Source organism: Monodon monoceros, unplaced genomic scaffold (assembly GCF_005190385.1).
Source record: "Monodon monoceros isolate NGI ecotype Baffin Bay Population unplaced genomic scaffold, NGI_Narwhal_1 Contig3178_ctg1, whole genome shotgun sequence".
Lineage (NCBI taxonomy): Eukaryota > Metazoa > Chordata > Mammalia > Artiodactyla > Monodontidae > Monodon > Monodon monoceros.
This window is the reverse complement of record NW_021699100.1, coordinates 1-15909: the sequence shown is the minus strand read 5'-3', so window position 1 is coordinate 15909 and position 15909 is coordinate 1. Positions and strand designations below refer to the sequence as shown.

The 15909-nt window shown below is 50.5% G+C and overlaps 2 protein-coding genes across 2 annotated transcripts; one reads left to right on the top strand and one right to left on the bottom strand.

Annotated features, from left to right (window-relative positions):
• Positions 1 to 200: 200 nt before the first annotated feature.
• LOC114901775 (tubulin beta-7 chain) lies at positions 201 to 4731 on the bottom strand. The gene is made up of 4 exons (XM_029233956.1): positions 4498 to 4731; positions 2971 to 3079; positions 2587 to 2697; positions 201 to 2302 (listed from the first exon to the last, which is right to left on the bottom strand). Exons 1-4 carry the CDS (start codon positions 4552 to 4554, stop codon positions 1245 to 1247), a joined length of 1335 nt encoding a protein of 444 aa, XP_029089789.1. The 5' UTR covers positions 4555 to 4731; the 3' UTR covers positions 201 to 1244.
• A 1649-nt stretch (positions 4732 to 6380) lies between these two features.
• Positions 6381 to 15904, top strand: LOC114901854 (mediator of DNA damage checkpoint protein 1-like; the record flags this gene model as incomplete). The annotated part of the gene is made up of 10 exons (XM_029234058.1): positions 6381 to 6655; positions 9323 to 9464; positions 10070 to 10450; positions 10536 to 10605; positions 10894 to 12368; positions 12881 to 12946; positions 13112 to 13201; positions 13582 to 13803; positions 14489 to 14532; positions 15029 to 15904. Coding segments are annotated over exons 1-10 (3387 nt in total), but the record flags the coding sequence as incomplete, so codon positions are not given.
• Positions 15905 to 15909: the final 5 nt, after the last annotated feature.

The following is a 15909-nucleotide window of genomic DNA, read 5'->3' as shown; positions in this document are numbered from 1 at the left end:
TTGTCGTTCATCTCAGTTCCCTTTTCTGTCCCTAGATCCTGCATCTGGGCCTATACCTACCCCAGTTACTAAGACAGGTACAGGTGGTGGGTACCAGGGATTAAAGTGTAAGGATATTCTTCTCATTAGCTTATGGGAAGTAGAATGTATCATATAACTGAACTTGAGCCCCATGCCTCCACGAGCAATCTTTCCCTGAATGAGCACACATCTCACAACTTTTTTTTTCAATTCCCGTTTATTTTTGGCTCTTGGGGCAATGTCATCTTTTCAATATGAAAAAAAGCAGCAAGTTCAACACAATAGAAATCTGAAGTGTAGAATAGGACAAAACCAAGGGTAGGGGGGAAGGCAGTAGCAAAAGTAAGAGATGAGGTGTTGCCAAAGGATGGAGTGTCCTGTCCCCTCTCTGGGGAATGACATTTAGGTGGTAGCACATAGCTTTCCATATAGGTACAGAAGGGGTGATAGTCATTTTTTTCCATAAGAAAAGATAGGGCTGGGGAGTGGCTTTCTGGAGGCTTAGAGACTAGTCTCCCTTGCTCCTCTTGACCCCCTTTTCTGACCAGGGGAAAGGAAGGAATCCAACATTACGAGGGAGGTAAAGTGGAAGAGGGGAGGATCCCCCGCTTGACAGGGTGGTGGCCAGAACCTTGCAAAGGAAATAGCTCAGGACAGAGCTTGGAGGGAGATTGAAAATGGAGATAATACTGTTAACACCTCCCCAGAAGCTGAGAGGAGCAGAGAGCTACCTGGAAACTAGGACTTCAATAGCCTGGATGCCCCTCTCCAAAACCCCACCCCTTCCCAGTAGGGACTTCTACCTGCTGCTTCGTTTCCTTTCCCCTGGGCTACCACATGGGCCTAGGATGGCGGTCACCTATCCGGATTATCAGCACATGGTTCTGAATGGGATTTGATGAGACTCAGCTTCTTGAGAGTTTATCTTGAAAACAGAGAGGGAAATGTTAACTGGACAGATGGGAGGAGTGGGCACCAGAAGGAAATACAGGGTTACCCAGAATGGCAGAAATCTAGGTTCCCCAGAGTGGAAAGAGAGAGGAGACATTCAACAAACAACAGATATTTATTGAGCGCCTATTATGTGCCAGGCACTGTTCTAGAACCCCCCCCCAAAAAGAAAAAAAAAGAGGCAGAAAACGCAAATTCTGAGGGAGAGGAAAGGGGCGGCTAAGGAAGAAGGCAGAGGGGACTGAGAAGCCTGAGGTGGTGGGGACTCGGCCTTAGGCTTCCTCTTCGGCCTCCTCACCGAAATCCTCCTCCTCTTCTGCGGTGGCATCCTGGTACTGCTGGTACTCGGAGACGAGGTCGTTCATGTTGCTCTCAGCCTCGGTGAACTCCATTTCGTCCATGCCCTCACCTGTGTACCAGTGGAGGAAGGCCTTCCGGCGGAACATGGCAGTGAACTGCTCTGAGATGCGCTTGAACAGCTCCTGGATGGCTGTGCTGTTTCCAATGAAGGTGACCGCCATCTTGAGGCCACGGGGTGGGATGTCGCAGACGGCCGTTTTGACATTGTTGGGGATCCATTCCACGAAGTAGCTGCTGTTCTTGTTCTGCACGTTGAGCATCTGCTCATCGACCTCCTTCATGGACATCCGCCCACGGAAGACAGCAGCCACGGTGAGGTACCGGCCATGGCGGGGGTCACAGGCAGCCATCATGTTCTTGGCATCGAAGACCTGCTGGGTGAGCTCCGGCACAGTGAGGGCCCGATACTGCTGGCTTCCACGGCTGGTTAGAGGAGCAAAGCCAGGCATGAAAAAATGGAGACGTGGGAAGGGCACCATGTTGACTGCCAGCTTGCGGAGGTCAGCATTGAGCTGGCCAGGGAAGCGGAGGCAGGTGGTGACACCACTCATGGTGGCCGAGACCAGGTGGTTCAGGTCCCCGTAGGTTGGCGTGGTCAGCTTGAGGGTGCGGAAGCAGATGTCGTAAAGGGCCTCGTTGTCAATGCAGTAGGTCTCATCAGTGTTTTCCACCAGCTGATGGACGGAGAGGGTGGCATTGTAGGGCTCAACCACAGTGTCGGACACTTTGGGTGAGGGCACCACACTGAAGGTGTTCATGATGCGGTCAGGATACTCTTCACGGATCTTGCTGATGAGCAAGGTGCCCATTCCAGAGCCTGTGCCCCCGCCCAGCGAGTGGGTCAGCTGGAAGCCCTGCAGGCAGTCACAGCTCTCGGCCTCCTTCCGAACCACATCCAGGACCGAGTCGACCAGCTCGGCCCCCTCTGTATAGTGGCCCTTGGCCCAGTTGTTGCCTGCCCCAGACTGACCTGCAATGGGGTCAGAAGGCAAGCTTGGTTAGTAAAGTGTGGAAGATACATGGCCACATTTCTGCTTTTCAACTTTTGGAGTCATGCCAGTGGATGTATCTTCTCTCCCTCCCCTGTGTTACACCTGCCGCTCCCCCCAATTTACTATTTAAAGCAGTCACAACCTCTATCCTCCATTAGATTTCAAAACACAGCCCTGTATAAGTTCTTCAGTACAATCATTTCTAACTCTTGCTGCACCCAAATAACTTGAACAAGTATCTACTATTGTCTGTGTAACTCACCAAAAACAAAGTTGTCTGGTCTGAAGATCTGACCAAAAGGCCCTGAGCGAACAGAGTCCATGGTCCCGGGTTCTAGATCCACCAAGATAGCACGAGGAACATATTTGCCACCTACAGGGAATAAAGTAGCGTTGTAAAAACTGACCGACATATAGGTAAATATTTTGGGGCGGGGAGGCAGCCGGAGACCCAAACTTGTGATTCCAGGCACTGCCACCAGGTGGCAGCAGAGCCACTTTTGAGCCCCGTTGGGGGAAATGAAGAAAGGGCTCCAAAGGGAGAGAATGGATTCATTCAAAGGGGATAAAGGGTTTCCCAGGGAGGCAAGAGACCCTAGAGAAGTGGGAGTGATGGGACCCGTGATTCACGGCCTCCTGCCCTCACCTGTGGCTTCATTGTAGTACACGGAGATGCGGTCCAGCTGCAGGTCGCTATCCCCATGATAGGTGCCGGTGGGGTCGATGCCATGTTCATCACTGATCACCTCCCAGAACTGCCAGGGGAAGAGCAACGCGTCCTCAACAGCTCAGGTTCCAGCCAATTATACGCCCTCTACCGCCATTTTAATTCCAGATACGCCTGTGGCGGGCCCTCCCCTAGCGCCTGGCATTCCTTCTGCCTGCCACACCCTTCCCCTAAACACCTGCACACGCGGGAAAACTGCAGCTTTCACTGCTTGGGATGTGAGATGCTGTGGAAGGTCCCGGCGATCGCAGGCACCGAGGTGGGTAGATGGAAGCGCCCGACTTGCTCGGAGAAGCGAACCTCCCCGCCCCACCCCCCTTCGCAGGGCACAAAGAGCTGGGGGCCGGAGAAAGGAGCCACTGCCGCAGGCGCCCACCCCGCCCGGCACGTGACCGCGGCGCAGGCGCGCGCCTAGGCGCCGACAAAGGGAGGCGCCGCGCGTGGGCGGGGCCGGAGCGCGAATTCCGCGCGGTAAGGGCGGGACTTGGCTTGAGCTCGCGCGCCCCCAGCGGGCTGGCCCGGCCGCTTTGTCCCAGCGCGCCAGGGCGCCCGGGTCCCGCCCTTCTGCTCTAACGTAGCAGCCGCGCTTCCTCCCCGCCCCTCCCCCGCTACACTGTAACCGCGCGCAAAGGAAAAAAAAAACCTCCCCCTTGGCCTCGGAATTTTATTTCTTCTCTAGCTTTTAATTTTAACCCCCTTGCTTTAAATGAGGTTTTTCTTCCTTTGTCCTACTCTTTGGCCCTGAGGAGCCCTTTTAAAAAAAGCACTCCCCCTTTCCCCTAGCTCTTTCTCCATATCTGTTCACGCCCTAAAAGGGTCTCGGTTAAGGGCAAATGAAAGAAACTGAAATTAGTCCAGCACATATTAGCCTTCCATGCACGAAAAACTCGGGGACCGCCCCTTGGGGATCGCGGGTGCCCGGAGACACCTATCTTTTGTAAAGGATATCGCGTACTGCAGCCCACCCTGGCGCATCGCGTCCCCCACATTTGGATCTGACCTCTCTGCAGCTGCCCGCCAGCCTCGCCCCTTCCCCCTCCGGCTCAGCCCTCCGAAACCCCGCCAAAGGGGATGCACATGGGGAAAACCTCGTCTCGCTTTGTCTCGGGCCGTTTCCGCATCTCCCTCGCTCCCCGGTCCTCGGACCGTTAGAAGATGCCCTTTTTAAGTAAAATTTTACAGAAACTCGGTTTTCCCGCCCCCTAAACCTGAAGGGTGCTTTTAACAGCTTCCCCAAAATAAGCCTGCCAAGAAAAATTCCCCATTTTTCAAAAGCAAATCCCAGCTTTGCATAATACAAACGTGTATTATATATACATACAACTTTTAACGGGCAAAGCCTGACTAAGAATGGAGGATGCGAATGTCCCAGAGTCATTCGTCATAATTTACCTGGATTTTTTTCTTCTCAAAAATAAATATAGTCAAGAGGTTAAAAATCCTTACCTTGGCACCGATCTGATTGCCACACTGACCGGCCTGGATGTGCACGATTTCCCTCATTTTTAAAATTTATTGTAATCTTTTTGCTCGCCTCACAAGTGTGTACGGGGCAAGAAAATGATACGTAATTAGTTTTTCTCTGCTGCTGGTCGCAGGCTGGAAGGATGGGACGGGGCCCAGAGGTTGGAGCAGCGAGGTCCGAACTCGGCGGCAGGAAGGTTCTGAGAGGGAAAAAGGAGAGGGGAGGGCGCGGGAGGAAAGGCGGGCAGGGCGGGGCGCGCGTGCGCGGGGGCCGGGAGGCGGGAGAACGCGCCCCGCGAGGTGGTGGGGAGACAAAGCCTCACCGAGGCTGGCCCTGATTAGTCCGTGCTGGTCATGTATCAGACGTCCATTGGTCCCTGCTCGGCGGGACGAGCGCAGTCCTCCCTGGGAGTTGTAGTCCTCTATTGTTGTCCACGCTGCAAAATGAAAGAACAAATGGGTGGGTACTGGGTATGGGGGTTTTGGTTTGGGAGTTTTTAATGAAAAATGACCTTGCGCAAGGCTTCCTTCCTCTATGCCTGACTTTTCTGGTATAAAAAGAGAGTAGTTTACGGATACAGAAATTGGGAACCCGGGGGTGCCAGGCGTTCGAAGGTGGAGTGGGGGCACGCCCTGAAAGCTCCCCTCTGCGGTAGCTCTTGGGAAGACAGGACTGCTTAGCTCAGCGAAAACTGGGGAGAAATGCGGCATCCTGATCTGCTATCTAACAGCTGGTCCTTTGGTGACCCAAGGCATGAACTTCAGTAAACTGCTGCTCCCCCAGATACCTCAGGAAGAAGGAGGGGATTGCCCTCCTGCTATTTCCTTGGGAGTTTTCTAATGATAATGTTTAGAAACAAAATTGCAGCAAGGGCTTTTCAAGATAGAGAAGTAATTGTGTGAAGGGTATGTTCAAGAATAAGTTGAATGGTTTAGAGAAGTTGATATGTCAGAAGTGTCTGTCCATGTGGGGGGTCTGGGCCTTAGAGCAGCGTTTAACACACTGTATTGTCCAGCGGAGAACTATGGGGTGAGATACCTGATAGAATTTCAGTGTCTTCCAGCCTGCCTCTCTAGACACTGATGAAGTCAGTGTTTTTTCAGTTCACTGATTTCACTGACTAGGTGGCTGACCATTGCAACCTTCCAGGAGCCTCAGGATTGAAATAAAAGGGGTAGGGAGGTGATGGGGGAAAAACTGGATGAGCTGAAGTCTGAGTCGCATGTTTCATCTCAGGGATTAATTCAACTTGAGAGATACTAAGTGTCCACCAAACCAGGAGCTAGGGATACAAGAATGATTAAGAAGTAGCTCACTGTTTTCCAGGATCTTGCAATTTCGTGAGAAGTGTATAAACAATAATTGAGTGTGGTAAGCACTGTGATAAAGGACATGTTATATCAGGGTCATCATTGTTAATTCACATTGGATTCAACACACATTTCTCAGTCGTTTTATAAATAAAAGAACAAGTTGTGTAAGACCCGTCTACCCACTTAAAATAGAATGTTCATGTTTTACGGCATGATCACAATGAAAATAATTACGTATTTTGTGGTAGTGCAGAGAGTTCAGGATTTACAATTAGGGAACTGGTTTCAATTTGTCTCTACCTTACATTAGTTGTAGGCAAGTTATCGGCAGAGCTCCGATTCTTTCTATAAAACCTATTTCTGCCTATTGTAGTCAGAATGAAGTGAGATAAGAATGCAAAAGGTCTTCCTAAATTATTCATGTCAAATTATTATTCTTGTCTTAGTATGACATTTAATGAAATAAATGATATTTATCATCCTTGAACCCTTCAAAGAACTCGGTCAGTCTTCAAGATGGTTAACGAAACAGTTCTGTTTGCCTAGGGATCTTTACTCTTGGTGAATGACCTCAAAATGTCCATCAGGAATGTATTGTCAGAGAGGAAATGACATGACTTCAAGACGAGCTAACTCATAAGAAAATGACTTCCATTGCAATGAGTCCTCGAGCGCCACGCCTACGGGATATTTTCCAAACTGCAGCCTTCAGCCACGACTGCAACCCGCAACCCATTTTCATTTCTCATGAGTCAGCGGACTCCATGTCTGGGAGGACCGGGGGAGGACGCTCTGGCCGCACTAGATGCTTGGGGCGACGACTATGGTAAGTCCCTCTATCCGTCGCTGGCGGCCAGACTCTGTGGTCGCGATTTGGAAATCTGCGCGGGAAGTGGGCGGTGCGGTGAAGCGGCAGTGGGTTGTCCTCTGGAGCTGCCCAATCGAGGTGCGCTATTCTGTGCGCCTTCGGCGGCCTCTGATTACAGCCTCAGCCAACTGATCTCAGCCTCCCCGGAGAAGCCGCCCCTTTGAGCTTTAAGGGGGCGGGGACGGGGCGGGGCTCTGGCTGTGCCTCCGAATTGGCGGCTTGCTCTGTCGGCGTGCAGCCGGGCTGTGAAAGACAGCGGCAGGAGCCAATCAGCGAATCTGCCCCCGCCCCGCTCAGGCACTCGCGCCACCCCGGTCGCGGCCGTTACTGGTGGCGCGCGCGGGGACTCAAAGTAGGTGAGTTCTGGGGGGCCTCGCCCAAGGCTCCCCGGCTGACATCTTGGTTTTCCCCGGTGGGCGGGAGGGGCGTGCCTTGGGTACGACTGGGCGGAGGATACTTGGAAATTTGCTGCTCGGATTATAATACTCATCCTTACCTGACGCTCCTCCCTGACCTTAGGTATGAAAACACAGGGAGCCGTTGGGCTAGGAGGGAGCCCATGGGATGGAGGGAGATCAAAGGTGGTGGCCCATGGATTGGAGACGAGGGTCATGGGTACCAGCTGAGTTCGCCAGTCTTAAGAACAGAGTTAACACTATCTCCATGGAGGTGTCCTACTTTCCCAACCTGTCAACAGTTTCCGTTTAGAGTAACATCTTTCATACTGTTTTGAGTTTTCATCTTATTTGTTCTTTAATCAGGAGGGCAGAGTTAATTTTACTTTTGGTTCAGGAATGTATCCCGAATACTTACAGCGGTACCAGGTGCGCAATAACTGTTGAATGAATATGATGGACCCTTGGGGAAAAGACAGAGTTCTTCTGCCTTGTCCAGTTCTCGGGGGGGTGTGAGGCAGAAATGGAATGTAATAGTTACACTATGGTGAGAGCTATCAGGATAAGTCCAAGTCCATAAGTCCAATCCACTTAGGAACATGGGGAACACCAGAAAACAGAGAAGACTCCAGGCAAGGCTTTGCTGAGGTAGTGACATTTGAACTGAATTGTAAAGGATGGGTAGGATTTGGACCAGAAGACTATGAGCAAAGGGCTAAGGAGCTGGCTAAGGCCTGCAAATGAAAGGGAGTAATGTGTTCAGAGACTGGGGAGAAGGTCCATGTGGCTGAATCATGGGCTTGGGTGAGGTGCGGGTGGGACATACATTTGAGGATATGAGGTTCTGATTGTGGAGGGTCTTGCTAAGGAGTTTAGATTTTATTTTATCCTATGGGCATGGAAATCCATCAAAGAATATTAAACAGAGGAGAGACATTATCTGGGTGGTCCTGGACAAATACCTTAATCCATCTGTATTGCAGTTTCTTTATCTGAGAAATAGAAAGTAATAATAAGGAATTCCCTGGCGCTCCAGTGGCTAGGACTCCGTGCTTCCACTGCAGGGGCCAGGGGTTTGATCCCTGGTCGAGGAACCAAGATCCCACATGCCATGCTGCGTGTCCAAAAGGAAAACAACCAAAAAAAAAAGTAATAATAATAGTTTACAGGGTTCTTGTGATAATTAAATAAGTCAGTGAATATAAAGTATTTAGAGCAGTTCTTGACACCTACCAAGCCTCTCTTTTGGCTGTTATGATTTTTTGCAGTTTAGTCTGATCACACTGAGATGATCTGATAAAGTGTAAAAAGCATGGGCTTTGCAGCCAGAAGCACATTTATTCCTACTCTTTTCATTTACCTGCTATGTTATCCTGATTGAATATTTATAGCCTTAGTGTCCTAAACACCTGCCTCATGGCTACTATGCCTGATACATAGTTGGTGTTTGGCAAAAGTTATCCCAATAGTGGATAGTGAAATCAATTTAGTGGATTGCAAATCGGCGTTTAAAGAATTGAGAAGAGAAAAAAACAGAATGACAACTATCAGTGTGTTGTATAAAGGCTTAACATTGTTTCTCAAAACATTTGTCTATAAATAAGCATGTGGGGGTTTTTTTGTTTTTTGGTTTTTTTAAGATTTATTTATTTATTATTATTTATTTAATTTTGGCTGTGTCGGGTCTTAGTTGCAGCATGCGGGATCTTCATTGAGGCATGCGGGATCTTTCATTGCGGTGCCGGGGCTTCTCTCTAGTTGTAGTGTGCGGGTTTTCTCTTCTCTAGTTGTGGCGCGCAGGCTCCAGGGCACGTGGGCTCTGTAGTTTGTGGCACGCAGGCTCTCTAGTTGAGGCGCCCGAGCTTAGTAGTTGTGGCACACAGGTTTAGTTGCCCCGCGACATGTGGGATCTTAGTTCCCTGATCAGGGATCGAACCTGAGTCCCCTGCGTTGGGAGGCAGATTCTTTACCACTGGACAACCAGGGAAGTCCCAAGCATGTGTTTTTGTATATATTTCTGTACTGGGGACTCTATAATATTTATTTCTTATTCCGTATCATGGTCAAAGATATTTCTTAAATGCTTCAGAAGAATAACAACAGAATGATTGGCAGAAAGGGAAGCATCAGCCTCCATAGCAATCCAGGTTTACAGCAGTTAGCAGTCTCCTCTCTGAGGCTGTGTGTGTGACCCACTGAAAGAGGTGATAATAATGTGTTTTTTCCTCAGATCATGGAAGACACCCAGGTTATTAACTGGGAAGTTGAACAAGAGGAGGAGGTTGAAGAGAGACCCAGTGAATCTTTGGGGTGTAGCTTGGAGCCCCTTGGGCGACTGCGTATCTTCAGTAGTTCCTATGGACCAGAAAAAGGTCAGGGGTTATTGGGTGCTGAAGTACTGGTATTTCTTTTTCTTTTTTTTTTTTTTAGGCCTCTTATTTCTGTGGCGAGGTAATTGGAGGGTTGCAAGCTTAGATATGCATCTGGGAGATCTGAAAAAAGGTTTTACTGGGAATGGAGAAGAGGGGGCTGATTGATCTGATTGCTCCAGGCAAGTGCCCTGGACTCAATGGGGGTGCTTTTACTTTGGTAGGAGAAGATGAAGGGATTCAGATAAAAATCCAGTGAGGTCTGGAAATGGGTGATGGTGATGTTTTGCACAACAATGTGAATGTACTTACCGTCACTGAACTGTACACTGAAAAGTTGGCTGAATGGTAAATTTTATGTATGTTTTACATAAATGGTAAATTTTATGTATATTTTACAATAGAAAATAATCCAGTGTGGATGGATGGGGTATTGATTATGAATAATGCATTGCATATATTCTTTATTAGCTAGTTATCCTGGGGCCTTTTATTTTTCTAATGCATGGGGGGACCTTGAGTGAGTAGTGAGGTACTTAACAGGAACGTTTTCCTAATAGAAGGTCAGGACTCTGGCCTTGGAACCCATATACCTCTCTAATTCTTAGATTTCCCACTATACCTTGGGAAGAATGTGGTAGGCCGAATGCCTGATTGCTCTGTGGCCCTGCCCTATTCATCTATCTCCAAACAACATGCGGTGATTGAAATCTTGGCCTGGGACAAGGCGCCTGTCCTCCGGGATTGTGGAAGCCTCAATGGTACTCAAATCCTGAGGCCTCCTAAGGTCCTGGGCCCTGGGGTGAGTCATCGTTTGAGGGACCGGGAGTTGATTCTCTTTGCTGACTTGCCCTGCCAGTACCATCGCTTGGATGTCCCCCTGCCCTTTGTCTCCCGGGGCCCTCTAACTATAGAGGAGACACCCAGGGTACAGGGAGGAACTCAACCCCACAGGCTTCTGTTGGCTGAGGACTCAGAGGAAGAAGTAGGTAAGTTTGTGTATTGGGAGGGCGGGTGAGGAGATGGGGATCGTGAGTGTAAAACTGTCAACTTACTCCTTTCTACAACTGACAGATTCTCTTTCTGAAAAGTGTGTGGTGAAAGGACCAAGGACCTCCTTTTTGGCAACAGTAGTTCCAGAGAGGTGAGTGCCAAAGGGCCAGACACCTGAGTCCTCAAAAGGAGGAGGAATCGGGCTGGAGGATCCATCTCTACGAGAACTTATTACCATGAAAGTCTGGGCTGGGGAACTACACATACTCATTCAATCACTGAATTTTTATTGAGCACCTCAGATGTGCCAAGTAGAAAACTAACTGCTGGAGATAGAAAAGAAAATACTACCTCATGTCTGCCCTCGAGGAGCTCCTAGTTGAGTGGGGTATCCCTTCTGGGGAAGTAGATTCTATAGACTCTCCTCTTCCCTTCACAGCGATGAAGAGGGACCTTCCTCTCCCCTGGATGTCCCTGGGCCACCTTTTGCCTTCAACTTGAACAGTGACACAGATGAGGAAGAAAGTCAGCAACCAGGAGCAGGGGAGGGCTCCTCAGCTGCCAGAAGAGTCACCGCTGCAGAGACAGAACAGCCTAAACCTGTCACAACTGGAGTCCAGCTTGAAAAGGATCAGTGTTCAGTGAAGGAGAAGAACAATGACACGAAAGTTGAGAGGAGCGCGAGGAGTAGGGTGGTTCCAGTTGGAGTGATTCTGGAGAGGAGCCAGCCTGCTGGGGAGGACAGTGACACAGATGTGGATGATGAGAGCGGGCCTCTGAGAAGGCTCACTGGGGTCCATCTGGAAAGGGCCCAGCCTTGTGGCTTCATAGACAGTGATACTGATGTGGAAGAAGAGGGGATCCCTGCGACCCCAGCTGTAGTTCCTGTGAGGAAGAGGCACAGCTTCCATGAAGTTGGTACAGAGAGTCCTCGGGCACCTGGCGTGGCACATCAGCAGGAGAGCCCGGCTGGTAGTGATACAGATATAGAGGAGGGGGAGGCCCCCCTGACTGTCCCTCTGGACAAAAGCCGAGCCTCCGTCGTGATCGATAGCAATACAGATGACAAGGAAGAAGTCTCAGCAGCGCTCACGCTGGCACATCTACGAGAGAGCCGGGCCGTTGCGTGGAACAGAGATCCAGATGCAGAAGACGATAGGGCCCAACCGGTGGCCCTTCTGGAGCAAAGCCAAGCCTCTGCTGGGAGAGACAGTGACACAGACGTGAAGGAAAAGGGGCTCCCAGTGGAGAAGACAGGAACTGTTCCCAGGGGTCACACGGGCAAGGCATATTCAGAAAAGAGTCATCCTTCTCTCAGGGACAGTGATACAGAGGTAACGGAAGAGAAGAGCTCACCAGGGTTCCACCTGGAGAGAAGCCAAGCCTCTGCCACAGTGCATGTCAACACACAAGTAGTGGAGGAAGTCCCACCAGGGCCAGCTGTTATACTTCTGGAGAAGCATCAAGTACCTGTAGCATGGACACATCAAACAGATGTGGAAGCTGAAGGAGGCCCAGCAAAGCTGCCTGTGGTGTATCTAGAAGAAGCCCGGCCTCCTCCGGCTAGGGACTGTGACCCAGATGCGGAGGGGAACGCATCCTTCGCAGCCTCGGCAGTGGCAGATGTAAGAAAGAGCCAGCTTCAGGCAGAAGAAGATACTGGGACAGAGCGGGCTGTAGCCGTTCTTGAACAGGGCAGGGCTTTTATGGCTGGGGCCCAGGGTGGGTCACCCGCGGCCCAAGTGGAGCAGGACCTTCTCCCTGGCTCAAGGAATAACATAGCAGATCTGGTGGTGGACACAGGCACTCCAGGGGAACCCACCCAGCCACAGAGACGGGGGGCCCAGACCCCCACAGAAAGGGAGAGAGAACCACATGTGGATAGGACCATGGACTCTGGAGACAACCACGATGGTTAGTGCTGGCCTTTCTTCCTCCCTTAACCCCTGCAGTAAAGAATGCTTCTAGGGTATCTTAGTTCATTTGAGCTGCTATAACAAAATACCATAGACTGGGTAGCTTATAAACAACAGAAGTTTATTTTTCACAGTTCTAAAGCCTGGGAAGTCCAAGATACCAGCAGATTCAGTGCCTGGTGAGGCCCTGCTTCCTTCTTCATAGGCAGCCATCTTCTCACTATGTCCTCACGTGGCAGAAGGGCCCAAGGAAGCTCTCTGGAGTCTCTTTTATAAGGGCACTGATCCCATTCACATGGGCTCCACCCTCATGACCTAATCACCTCCCAGAAGCCCCACCTCCTAATACCCTCACATTGGAAATTAGGTTTCAATGTAAGAATTTTGGGGGAGACACAGAGATTCAGTCTATTGCATGGTGTTGGGGCTGAGGAGGGAATAGTAGAGTAAAAGGAAGGAGTTAAGGGTCAGCTGTGATTTTTTAATTATCCTATATTCCTCCCCCACCAGATTCTGAAGATCTGGACCTGCAAGCTACCCAGTGCTTTGTGGAGAGAGAGAATCAGAGCCTGGAAGGTGAGGACATCTGTGTCATGTGGATACTGGTACAAACAGGAGCTTGGAGATCAGACTGGTAGTCCTTGAAGTGTGTGAAAGCTGGGATGGTCAGGGTGGGAAACTAAGAATGGGACCCTGGAGTTCTGTGGAGCAGTGCTCAGGCCATGCTTTCTTGTGCAACAGTCCCCAGCATGGAGGATGAACCCACCCAGGCCTTCCTGTTTACTCTGCCCCAAGAGCCTGGCCCTTCCCGTTGCAGCTTCCAGGCCACAGGTATAAGAAACTCTCTCCTCCTCTGTGTCCCTAACTTGGTATCCTTATTCCCCCTCTACACGTTTCTTTTATATTCCTTGACGTTTTGCTGATGTTCCTCCATCTCATCAGAAAAAAAATGCCATATTAAGTCAGACCCATAGAGCAACTAGTCTAGCATAAGTTTTTAAGAGGCTACTGAGAGAGCTTTTATATGAAGGTTTGGGCTTACTTTTTGAGACAAATGTTAAATGTTATGACTATCTTCCTTACTCCCAGCTTTCCTTTAATAACCCATTTAAATTTATTATGCATGAATTTGTCTTCATCTTTTCTCAAGCTATTACCTTTTCAACCTACATTCCTCCCTCTTCTCTCTCTCTCTCTCACTCTGCTTTCAGGTTCCTTGGATGAGCCATGGGAGGTCTTGGCTACACAGCCATTCTGTCCAAGAGAGTCTGGAGCCTCTGAGCCCCAGCCCATTGCCGCCCACATTGAAGCCCATGCATCTTGCCCCTCTCCACCTACGGCAGCACCACAAGAGCAACATCCAGAGAGTCCAGTTCATGCAGAGCCACTGGGGATTCAAGGCAGAGGGATGCAGACTGTGGAGGAAGACATGGGTACACCAAGAGAGACAGCAGAGAGGGTGACCCCTGAGAGAGAGCCATTGGAGAGGGAAACTGAGAAACTGCCCTCGGAAGGAGAGAGGGAAGATGTGATGGGAGAGGAAGAATCAACCAGGGGGATACAGGACAGAGAACAAAAACAGGTGTTAGCTAGAGATACTCAGAAACAAGAGTCTGACAAAAAAGTAAAAAGTGCAAGTACTGAAAGGGATATGGAGAGTTTGAAGGTAGAAATTGAGACACCCGAGGAAATACAAGAGAAAGAGAGAGAAAAGCAGACTCTTACAAGAGAAATATTTGACAGAGAAGCAGAGAAACCAGTAGCAGAGAGAGAGTGTGAGGCAGGTGGGTTACAAGGGAAGGTACCCAAAGTGATGCTGGACAGAGGCCCACAGACAGGGGAGACAGAGGCGGGGGGCCAGGACCAGAAAGGCCAGGCCTCAGGTTCGACACCAGAGCCTGGAGTGGGGGCGGGAGACCTTCAGGGACTTGCTTCAGACCCCATAGCTTCTGGGAGCCAGTCAGGTGGAGGAAGGGGTGCCCCAGTGGGCCCCAGGAGGCAGCAGAGAGGTAAGTGAAGGTAGAGGGGAGCCTAAGGTGGTACACAGCCCTCATGATAATCAACCGCTAAGTGACTGACTGCTTAGACCTCAGCTACTTGTCTTTCCCTTCTGTCTAGGCTACTTGAATTGCAAGATGCCACCTGCTGAGAAGGCTTCCAGGGTGAGAGCTGCTTCCTGTACCCACCTCCCCACTCCACAGGTCATCTCTGTATCTCCTCCACTGCCCCTTCCCCTGACCTTGCTTTCATTTACTCCTTTCCCCATACGTTTAACTTTTCTTCCATTTTCACTGCTCCTTAGTTGGCTTCTTGGTTGGCTCCTTAGTTGGCTTCTATCCGTTTACTTTGACACCTGTTGTTTTCCATATCTGTTCCCCGAGTTCTGTGTCCCCCTCCCTGACTCAGAAAGCTCCTTTTTTCAAGTCCCTTTCCTCTTTCTCCTAACCGTCCTCTTTATTAGAATCATCCATATATGGAGAATACTATACTGGCATTTTGGGGAGAGGTCTTTGGGAAAGAGGGAATTCCCAGTCTAATGGAACAGACAGAAAGAGAGATGCCACGAGTACACTCTGTAAACAAGGATCAAGAACAGTATCCAAGTCCTGTCTCTCTTCTCTGTCTCTTCCTCCCTCACTGGCTTCCATTTCTCCCCAGGGTGATCAGGAATCCCCAGATGCTTGTCGGCCTCCTGCACTGCAGGAGGCTTCAGCGCCTCTCCAAAACCCCCTCATCTCTCAGAGCCAGAAACATCCTGCCCCTCAGTCCCTCCTTTCGCCCTCTCTACCTCCTTTAGAACGGCCCATTCCCAGGACCAGACAAAATGAGAGTCAGGAAGCTCTGGAGACTCCCTTTTCCTCAGAGCTGGACTCTCTTCACCCAAAACCCAAAGTCAAGCCCCAAGGGTCCTCTCCAGTTTCTTCTGTACCCCTTGAGCCCCACCCTACCGCCTCCACAGACCAGCTTGTCACCCCCAAGCCCACATCTCGGGCCACTCGGGGCAGGACACTTAGGTCCTCTGTCAAAACCCCTGAACGAAATGTCTCCACAGTCCCTGAGCTCCAGCCTTCTGCCCACACAGACCAGGCTGTCACCCCCAAACCCACATCTCGGGCCACTCGGGGCAGGACACAGAGGGCTTCTGTCAAGACTCCCGAACCAGTTATCTCCACAGCCCCTGGGCCCCAGCCTTCCACTCCCACAGACCAGGCTGTCACCCCCAAACCCACATCTCGGGCCACTAGGGGCAGGACACAGAGGGCTTCTGTCAAGACTCCCGAACCAGTTATCGCCACAGCCCCTGAGCCCCACCCTTCCACTCCCACATCTCAGGCCACTCGGGGCAGGACACAGAGGGCTTCTGTCAAGGCTCCCGAACCAGTTATCTCCACAGCCCCTGAGCCCCAGCCTTCCACTCCCACAGACCAGCCTGTCACCCCCAAACCCACATCTCAGGCCACTAGGGGCAGGACACAGAGGGCTTCAGTCAAAGCTCCCGAACCAGTTATCGCCACAGCCCCTGAGCCCCAGCCTTCCAC

Excerpts from the sequence above, each read along its gene's own strand:
- LOC114901775 (XM_029233956.1), bottom strand. The coding sequence starts at position 4,554 with ATGAGGGAAATCGTGCACATCCAGGCCGGTCAGTGTGGCAATCAGATC. Across the intron at positions 3,080-4,497 it reads GCAATCAGATCGGTGCCAAG|TTCTGGGAGGTGATCAGTGA; the intron begins GTAAGGATTTTT and ends TTCCCCTGGCAG. Across the intron at positions 2,698-2,970 it reads GTACTACAATGAAGCCACAG|GTGGCAAATATGTTCCTCGT; the intron begins GTGAGGGCAGGA and ends TATTCCCTGTAG.